Raw genomic sequence first — 10,789 nt, 5'->3', positions numbered from 1 at the left:
TAGAAGGTGGCTGCGTAAACTATGCACTTTACTAATAGTTGTAAATTGTAATTTGTAATACAAATTTAAATAAATTGGAATATTGGATTGATATTTTTTAATTTGTGACTTTGTGTCATTGTTTTATCCTTATTTTTATTTAATTTTTTAAAATTACAAACTTAAGTTATTTAAATTACAAGTTATAAATATAACTTATAAGTTATAACATATTAATAAGTAATAACTTATAAGTTTCAAAAGATTCAAATCTTGAAAACTTAAGCTCAAAAATATTTTTTTTTAAAAAAAACTTTATTAAACTTAACTTGCATACTTCAAAAGATTCAAATATTTAAAACTAAGCTCAAAAATATATATATTTTTAAAAACTTTATTAAACCTAACTTGCAAATTTAATAAGTAAAAATTAAAAAAAATATTTTTAAAATAAACTTAAGTAAAACTACATTATAAATTTCAAAACTATTAATTTAAACTTAGAAAAATAAAAAAACATTAATATTTTTGTATTTCAAAAAATTAAAATAACTAAATTTTTTTAATCATTTTTTAAAATAGCTAGATGTGTCGTTCCGTTTATCCCGTCCCGTTCCATTCCGGTCCGTTCCGGTTCCATCCCGGTATATAGTGGAACGGGACGGAACCGTGTATCCGTACTAGTAATTCCGGTCCGGTTCATCCCGGTACCGGTCAACATTCCGGTCAACCCATCCCGTTCCGGTCCGGTACCGGTTCATTCCGGTCCGGTGATTCCGTTCCGGTCCGTTGCCCAGTCTTAGACTTCTACATATCAAAAAGTAAGCCGAAAAATGGATCAAAACGGATTGAGGAAGAAAAAAGTTAACCTTAACCCTCTAAATTTAATTTGTCTTGTCATGCCGCATTTAGCGTTTCTTCCTGTTTTTACCCATGCTTTATTGGGTCTTTTTAAAAAACTGTGATTTTTTTAATTTTGTAGTGTACTACTTTATTTTGAATTTTAAAAAATAAATAAGTTGGTGTTCATTTAATCATATATTACTTTGAAAATTGTTTAATATTTTAAAAAAAATATGTACGTGAAAATTGAGTTACTAATATTATAAAGAGTATAAAAGGATAAATAAATGGGATCACCGACTTTTAGTTCATTTATTCAATTTATAAGATTTTTTATATGTAAAAAAAAAAGTGATGAATAAATCAAATAAATTTAGTTTACATCTCTCTAGAATAGAACTGAAAAAGATAAGAAAGAAATATCATGAATATTTATGCCTTTCAAACTTCTCCGATTGATTAAATTTAATTAACCTTATTTTAAAATATATTTTTCTATTTTAGTTTCAAGTTTAAAAATCATTGATGAGTTCCTTTGAATTAGTATAAAGAGAGTTACGTAAAAATAAAATGATCAATAGAGATAAAAAAAAAAGAATATAATACAAAAATAAAAATAACGCGCCTGATAAATTTGAACAAATGAAAATTGAGAAGGAGAAATAGCATAAATAATAATAATAATAATAATAATAATAATAATAATAATAAAGAAAAAGAATAGATTAAGCTTCAGCCCAAAAATAATAAAGCTTTTTTGGACTAAAATTTTGACCCTAAATGTTGAGCCCATCTCAATTTTGCTATCTAGGGACAAAAATAGAGGAAAGAACTGTTGGATGAAATCGAACCCAAGACGCTGAGACTTGAGGCGATTTCATGAACCCCCTTAAGTACTAAGTTAGCCTCTTTATATATGTTGAGGGGATTCATTTTAATATATATACTCATAAAAACAGAATTTGATCTTATATATACATTTTCGAGGAAGGGGGTTCGGTAACCTCCATGTACATCCACCCTTATGTTAAACAATATTCAGCTTTAAAGGTCGAAGTCAAACCACAAGAATTGAAAGACGGAAGCACCTTCAATTGATTCCACACACACACTTGGGGTTGGGGGGTAGTGACAATTAAAATTCATCAATATCAAGTAACAAAATGGGAAATCAACACAGACTTGCTCTACCAAGATTGGAAGAGACTAGGGGTGTCTGCATAACGATTGGATTTTAACATGAATAGAAAAAGATTAATCGCAACAAAATCGATTGATACATGAATAGTGTTTGATATAGGCTACATTCGATATTCTCTCGAACTATCAAATGTATGTCCCTTGGATTCTCTCAAACTCCACAACCCTTTTTCAATAAAACACCAAACATTGCTTGAGTAGATAGACTATATGTAGCTCATATCATTAACTAAGAAATTACTCGGATTATCACATCCCTGTCTCAAACCCATAGAATAATTTCAACAAGTCCTCACTATTGAATCTTAGTCAACTCCATTTTACTTTCTCAAGTCAAAACGACGTTGGAGAACTCAATCAATATTTGCAACCATCGATTTTAGGTTAAATTGTCGACAACAACATATCCAGGTCATACAATCAATTTTACAACTGATTAAATATCAATATCCATTCGGGGTTTTACACCCCAATCAAATACACACTCCTAGCTAAGGATTTAACTACTCATAAAAGAAGAAACAGAGACAATACTCATGTAGGAAATCTCTATTTCAAGCTGATGTGATTAAAAAAAATTGAAATCCAAGTGTAGAGTGATAAAAATATGAGGTTTCTTCCTATACAAGCTAAGGAGTTCTTCACTATGCTTTATGAATATTTTTTTTCCTTAAAAAAAAGTCTCTACTGACTATTCCTAATCGGGAAGAAGATCAAACTACATAATTACACAAATCTCCATTATATCCTTGGTATCTTCTAAAGGAAGCACTGACTTTCATATTTACGTTTATGCCCTTCAGCTTCCCTCTTGGGACTTGCGCTAGACCGGTAGAACGCCAATTCAGAATAGTGGAGCGCCAGTTGCTTTCTCATTTTGACCTTCAGTTCTCATAGGAGCAACTGTGCAGGGATCGGCAAATCATTTCATAAAAGAAATGAGAATTTTCATAAAGTTGTTAGCAAGTTACCTGTTTTATTGCAAGCTTTGTGCAAGTTGCTTTCTTGATTGCAAGCTGCCTTTTTATGTTACTCGCAAGTTGTTTGCTTGATAGCAATCCTGATGAATCAATTGCAAGAGATAGTGCCTAGGCTTATTTTTTTTTTCTCCTAAATTTATCCTTATTTAGATAGGTGAATTTTGGTGAAACCACCTATTACTTTGCACGAGTGAGTGAATTTTTCAAGGGGTGTGCCTAGGCTAAAAATACTACATAATATATATTAAAGAGTGGTAATATGTCCTACAAGAACGGTATTTAAGGTTCGTTTGATATGTGACATGTGACATATGATAAACAACGATATCTCACGAATTTAGCTATCCCACTTTTTTTTATGTGATAATTAATCCTATCATTTTAGAATATCCTATGAAATTATCATTGATCTCTTATCCCATCAATCAAAGTTGTAAGGATGGATCTTGGGTCTAACTCAACCTCAAAATCTAGCTCGTGAGAGTAGAATTGTCCAAGTCTATGTAAGGAGACTAAATTCCCATACCTTTTTGATGTGGAAATTCTTAAGAGAAAATTTCATAAAATACCTAATTGATGAAACATAACAAGTCTCATTAGCTACAGTTTGCCTAGTTATGTTTCATAGTTATAGTTCCAGTTGCTATGTCAATTTTCGTTTGTATATTTCGTTGCATTTTANATGACACATCAGAAATTAAATTTTAAAAATAAATAATATTACAAAATATAAAGTGCAATTTTCTCTCTCTTTCCCCCTTCCTACTTCATCTTCTTCATTCCCACCCACGCTCTACCCTCACCCCAAAAATAAAAAACCATCATATTCATCTTTCTTCACAGTTCACACTCAAAAGTTTTCTCAATCATAAAATATGATAAATTGTAATTAGCTCTTGCACATGCTTTAGGTTCTATTTATTTTGATTTGATAAAAAAAAATCAAGAAAACTTCAAGTTGGGAAAAATATATTTATGAGTAAATTCAAGCAATAGATCTTAAATTTATGGAAATGGTGAATGAGATCTTTTCTTGCAAAAGCTTTTTTTAATTTTATATTTGATGATTATGATAATGGGGTGTACGTCAAAGAAAAAGAATAGAAAAGGGGTAGGGGCGGGGGTTTGGGGTTGAAGAAGAAGAGAAAAAGGGCGGTGTTGGGGCTGAAGAAGAAGAGAAAAAGGATGGGGTGGGGCTGAAGAAGAAGAGAGGAGTGAGGTGGGGTGGGCCGAAGAAGAAAGGTTTTGAGATTTTTTTTTCTTTTTTTAATTTATTATTTTATTATTATTTTGTCTTATAATTTTGATAATTTTAAAATAAAAATATTGCATTCACTTGCTTTAAAACGAATGTGGTCACACTGACATGTGACATATGATAAACAACGATATCTCACGAATTTAGCTATCCCACTTTTTTTTATGTGATAATTAATCCTATCATTTTAGAATATCCTATGAAATTATCATTGATCTCTTATCCCATCAATCAAAGTTGTAAGGATGGATCTTGGGTCTAACTCAACCTCAAAATCTAGCTCGTGAGGGTAGAATTGTCCAAGTCTATGTAAGGAGACTAAATTCCCATACCTTTTTGATGTGGAAATTCTTAAGAGAAAATTTCATAAAATACCTAATTGATGAAACATAACAAGTCTCATTAGCTACAGTTTGCCTAGTTATGTTTCATAGTTATAGTTCCAGTTGCTATGTCAATTTTCGTTTGTATATTTCGTTGCATTTTAATAATTTATACAATACTTTAAAGATTTGTATATGAATCCCTAAATTCGCTTTATATACAAATACAAACCTTTATACATTTGTATATGAGCCCAAAATTTGCTAAACATATATGAGACCCCCAAAATTAGAGATTCGTAATGAGACTCGAAATATACAAATACAAAAGAAATATATTTAGCTATTTAATCTCAATCTTAGCTGCAAGCAGTAAATATTTTAAACATTCGTTATGTCTGGTAAGCATGTACACTATAATATGTGGATTCAATATTGATGAACAAAGAATTGGAATAGACTTGACTCGCGTATCATGTAAAGATATATCTTTACATGGTGGGCATTACTAAAGTAAATTCTTAACTATATTCAAGTTCATATAAAGAGACCAAATTTGCGATCATTTCTCAATGTGGAAATTCTTAACAAAAAGTTTGGTTTCTACTTTCCCCACAAGTAACATGTATTCAAAAGGTAGGAAAACATAAACAAATTGAACACGTTGGTTTACCAACGACCTACTAGTGGTTGGAACCAAACCGTCCAGGTGTGTGTAGGGAATCAAGAAAGCTATACGCACCTTTTCTTTGAATCTCTTCATCCTAATGTTGAAAAACCTTATGTGGTTGGAACATTTTCCACCTCAAAAATATCCCAATTCTTGATAAACGTTTTCAAGAATTGTTTTTTTCCACTTTTTTTCTTTCCTTCTACTACTTTGCCCCAAAGAAAAATACCCAACTTCTTGAAATTTCAACTATAAGGGGGAAGAACCTGTGAATTTACTTGTCAATCTTCAGTTTTCTTGGACACCCATTTCAGTTCTCCTCTTGTTTTCATTTGGGTATTTCTTGAATTTTTGTTTCAAATCTTGGTTGTTGTGGGGAAAATGGTGGGGGCTTTGTCTGTTGTGGGTTCACCTATGGTGGATTCCCATTCTAGCCCTTGTTTGTGTTTGGATGCTCTGCCTACTTGCAATTTGGGTATTGGGGATTCACTTGCTAGGAAGCAGAAGCAATTGCCAAGATTGGGAGCAATGGAATTGAGTACTTCTTTTGTAGATTTGAGGTTTTCAGCAAAATGTGTAGAGGGTAATTACAAGAATTTGAAGAAACAGACAAAGGGTAGGAAGAACCTTAGGATTGTTAATGATTTAGGTGGGCAGTATGAAGAAAACTTTAGTGACATTAAAACGGTAAGAAAGCTCCAACATTTCAACTCTTTTTTTTTTTAGATTGAGGCTTAGTTGTTTTGCACATTTTGTTTACATTCTTGTGATTTTTTGCATGTATGATTGGCCACTTTGTTGTTAGTATGACTTCATTTTTTATATGCGTTACTTGAGCTAAGGGTTTGTCGGAAACAACCTCTCTACCTTCACAAGGGGTGAGACTGCATATGCACCACCCTACACAAACACCATTTGTGGGATTACATCAGGTGGGTTGTTGTTGTCAACGTCATTGATTGGTCACTAATTGTTGAGAACCTACTGCAATTTATGTTGAGACATAGATAAGATAGTTAGACAATTCAACAATTAAACTTGGTAGAGTATTCAAACAGGAGCTATGTGTTTCCCCTCTCTCCTCAAGGCTACATATTGTGTTTACCTATGTTGCTTGGACTCTTTAAAAATGTCAACGGGTGTGTATCGGACTATTCAAATGTAGTACATTTTTGGAGAGTCCGAGCAACATAGGTGTTTACACCACCCTCTTGGTGAAACAAACACCAAATAGATGTTGAGACTACACATGGGTTGTACTTGTAGCTAGGAAATTTAGAAGCTTAATACTACCATTATTGATTGCAAGACGGGAAAGGAGCTGTATAGTGATGAGAAAATTATCATTTACTTCCTTTAGGTGGAGTATTTGTAATGAACTTCTTGTTGCTTAATATAGTCCCAATGGGAGGGAATAATATATAGTTCCTCTTCTTCCAACTCTCAAGGGCTAGAAATGCTAGGTGAAAGACTATCGAACCCATCCAGTTTTACTTGTGCTCCTCTATTACTTTCTTTCTTGAAAAGGAAGAAAGCAATGTAGCATTCAGAAAGGAGGGCAGTTTGTTTATTGGCTGTCTGAATTCTTTGCTTGTGAGTTTTCAAGTTTTTTTTTTGATCTTTTTTAGTGGTGAATATAAACTGTTTGACTTATTTGTTGTGCTATCAATATTTTCATTGTATCAATGATCTAAGATCAATTGTATAATAACACAGACCCGCGGGCTATGGATCCCACTAATAGAATGGGACTATAACCAACCTTCCATGGTCTAGGTTCAAGGACAATATTCTATCATAGTAGCACCCTGCACTTCCAGACGTGGATGCAGCATTTTGCAATTGTTTCATCTGATAGAGAAGGTGGCATTGCCATATGATGATAAGCTATATCGACACTTCTCCTCTAAAATGGCATGCTACACATGCATCAACCTTGTGAGGAAAAAACCCCAACTTGTTTATTCATCTTGGATAGATGCCATTGTTAGTTAAAGAGCTATTTCTTTCTGAATTTTCTAGTATAAATGCTGAAAACAACATAAATGCTGAAAACAACATTGATGATTATGCTTGTAGCAATGACCTTTCTAGTGTTGTCATCTTTGAAAACATGAAATGTGAAGGACATTCAATCTGCTTGATTTATAACCAGGTCGAATAGTAGCCTTCATTCGTCTATTATTCATTATAGCACTTCAATGGTTGTGCACAACTTTTTAAAGATACATTCATTTAACTACCAAAAGTTTCGTTACATTACAATTCTCTGGCATAAGGAATTCGAAATATTCCTTCCAAGTTCCAATGATATTTCCCTTGGTTGATTCTGAATTCATCTAAATGTCGATATTTCTTTTACATCCTGCCCATTGACACCAATTTATTTGTACTCTCATACTTTGTTGCTTAACAATATCTAAAATTCTTGCATTTTATTCTGCAGCAAATTCTCAACTACTTCACATATAAAGCAGTGAGGACTATTTTGAACCAGCTTAATGAAATGAACCCTCCACAATATCATTGGTTCAATGAGTATGTACATACTTCTCTTTCAATTTCTTTTTTAGTCTTTTATGGATAAGAGTGTGTCTTATGGTCTATTGTGACATTATTTGATTGACTTTAGATAAATGTTATCAACAAAAAGCGCAAAAACATTCTAAGGTCTGTTGGGGCTTTAAGCAACTTAAATGAAAAAAGGCACAAAGGGAGAAAAAATACAATATAAATATTTAGTCCAAGGCTAATAATTATAAGCATAATTGACAAATATATGAACAAAGAAATTGAAAAAAAAAGATTACGATAAAGTGAAATATCAATTCTTTAGTCTCACAGCTTCAGAAGAGGCTCATTGGCAAGGAGAAGTATGTCTTAGAACTCAGATGATGACACTGAAGCGCACATTAAGTGAGGCGAAGCGCTCAACACGTTTCGAGCCTCGCTTCAGGGCTTAAGCAAGCCTTTGACAACACTGTTTTAGATTACCAGGCTGACACTAGTGCCGGTTCTCATATTATCAAACATGAATGCCTAAATCTAGAGTTATATCCTTTAGTCTTGATATTATACAGCTAAACCACTAAAGAAAGCAGTAGTCACTGCAAGTACTGATGTCATTCGTTTGAGGTTGTTCGCTTTGTTTCCTGACCATCTATTATTCAACAGTTATGTTACAGCAAATAAGCCTAGGGATGGAAAGCATTTCATTCGTAACCTTGCAAAGGTAAGCCTTATATAAAACCTTGACCTGCATTTATGTATATAATGAGTCATAATTTAATGCAATCTCGGACATCGCATCTTTGGATTGACCATCTCTGAGCTCTGGAATAAGCAATTCAACAATGAGAAGGGAAAAAAAATTGTTGACACTTTTTTACCATATTCTTGACAGGAGAAGCAAGAACTCGCTGAAAAGGTGATGGCAACACGTCTCAGTCTGTATGCGAAATGGATAAAAGTATGAATCGAAATGCTCTCTTTTTGCTTCAAAATGTCGTGAAAGTATATAGTCACGTTGGACATGGAACAGTTCTACTTATCTTATTTCTATTTTTGTCACTAGAAATGCGATCACAAGGAGATATACAACCAAATATCTGATCAAAATGTGGAAGTGATGCGTGAGCGACTCATGGAGACTGTGATTTGGCCATCGGATGACACGAGCACCGGGATGAAATAACTTCATTGGCCATTGCATGCTGTTGATTTCCTTCACTTCCCTTCATTTTTCTCTTTCAAAATTCTGTTTCTATTAGCTTTTCCACTGAATATTCCCAGTAAAGTTGATGTTGCATTCTTCTCAGATCATGGGGGTTCTTGAACTTAAATTGTATATAAAAGGGACTTTTGTATATCATATTCAGTATATTATTTTAGAGTTAGTTGGCCTCTTATAGAAAAGGCATATATGCACTTAGCTAAAGAGACATTTAGTTGAAAAATTCATTGCTGCAAAAACATTTAGGGACAATTGAGTTAATGGTATTCCATCTAGAGTTGTTATTTCCTGTAGCAACATTTATATAGATTGTTGATTATAAATAGGAAAAACTAAGCAAATATCTCATAAAAGCAAAATAATTACAATCATATACTCTTTTACATTCATACCCACTAAATAATTACACTACAAACTAATTGCGCTTAATTGATACTAAATAAGTATTATATACGTATTGGCATCATTAAGGTTGATAATTTCGCTTGATTGATACTAAATCAATATATATATATACTATGTTGATATCATTAATGTTTGTTGTTCAGAAATTACTCATTGGTCAATGATACTATAAGAGTATATGTATATTGTTGTGGTAATAATAATAACAATGATAATGATAATGATAATAAGAAGAAGAAGTGGGAATAAACACATACATCTCAGTCAACGTGTGTACTTTTCAGAAATAAAATTTGAGTTCAAGGATAATTAAGTCATTTTAAGTTTACTATGGCTGCTTGCATATTAGGCCCATCAGGATATTATTGTCATTACCATAAATAAAAGTAAAAGTTTTAGGAATTTCATAGTGTAAGGAACAAATTACATTCTATCCCTCTTTTTTTTTAATTTACAAAAATCCCCTAAAATTGTTGTCATACGGATACATCACATTTGATACATTATACAACTAGTTTGTTGAGATTAAAAAGGAAATTAAATATAAAATTAAATGTGAGTTCCCCAAATCATGCAAATCAAATTGATGTCAATCTCTCCCAAATAACAACTTCAAACAATTCAAATTTCAATTTTTTTTCTCTTAAATCTCTCCCAAATCGTAATAGATTTTAAAAAAATCGGACAATTTTATATAGTTACGTATCATATACCAAAAAAGACTATGAGTATGATATACACTGATTTATTTATAAAATAGTGTTGCAGATGCTTAACAATATGTGATACATCACAACATCTGATACATAACTATGTTATATTCATAACAAAGTTATATGTCATATACATTAGGGGTGGGCGTTTGGTTCTTCGATTTTCAGTTTTTGAAAGTGTGCACCGCATATTAAACCAAACTAATTTGGTTCGGTTCGGGTTTTTCTACTTCGGTTCGGTTTAGTTCGGTGATTTTAAATCGGTTTTTCGGTGTGAATGAAAAATAAAATAAGGATAAAGTATAAGATACTTAGAAATTTAAAATTATGTTAAGAAATGATGTGTCTCACCGTGGACCATTTATTGTGCTAACTAAAAGACTATATTTGTCTTTATCAAGAACATTGTACCTCCAACTATTTCTCGAGAAAAACAAGTACGAAGACGGTTTCTTTTCATAATGTACATTGGTAGAAATATGTTTGAGTTTATCTTGGAAACTAGTATTTGAAGGTAACTATTGAATTGTACATTTGTTGTTACTTTGATTTGTTCATGAATGATTTAATTGTTAATTGAATTTTTAATTTTTAGTTAAGAGAATGCTCATATATATAATATTTTTAAATAAAAGTTCGGTTCTTCGGTGCATCGAAATTTTGAGACCCTTGCATCGAACACCGA

General features: G+C 32.1%; 1 protein-coding gene across 1 annotated transcript; it reads left to right on the top strand.

Moving 5' to 3' along the window:
• The first annotated feature begins 5,315 nt into the window (after positions 1-5,315).
• On the top strand, positions 5,316-9,149 carry LOC125844074 (chaperonin-like RbcX protein 2, chloroplastic). The gene is made up of 5 exons (XM_049523314.1): positions 5,316-5,940; positions 7,700-7,791; positions 8,428-8,485; positions 8,657-8,722; positions 8,828-9,149. The coding sequence occupies exons 1-5, from the start codon at positions 5,635-5,637 to the stop codon at positions 8,945-8,947; spliced, it is 642 nt and encodes a 213-aa protein (XP_049379271.1). The 5' UTR covers positions 5,316-5,634; the 3' UTR covers positions 8,948-9,149.
• Positions 9,150-10,789: the final 1,640 nt, after the last annotated feature.

Source organism: Solanum stenotomum, chromosome 11 (genome assembly GCF_019186545.1).
Source record: "Solanum stenotomum isolate F172 chromosome 11, ASM1918654v1, whole genome shotgun sequence".
Classification (NCBI taxonomy): domain Eukaryota; kingdom Viridiplantae; phylum Streptophyta; class Magnoliopsida; order Solanales; family Solanaceae; genus Solanum; species Solanum stenotomum.
This window is presented reverse-complemented; position numbering and strand designations above follow the sequence as displayed.

Excerpts from the sequence above, each read along its gene's own strand:
- LOC125844074 (XM_049523314.1), top strand. The coding sequence starts at position 5,635 with ATGGTGGGGGCTTTGTCTGTTGTGGGTTCACCTATGGTGGATTCCCAT. Across the intron at positions 5,941-7,699 it reads ACTTTAGTGACATTAAAACG|CAAATTCTCAACTACTTCAC; the intron begins GTAAGAAAGCTC and ends TTTATTCTGCAG. Across the intron at positions 7,792-8,427 it reads CAATATCATTGGTTCAATGA|TTATGTTACAGCAAATAAGC; the intron begins GTATGTACATAC and ends ATTATTCAACAG.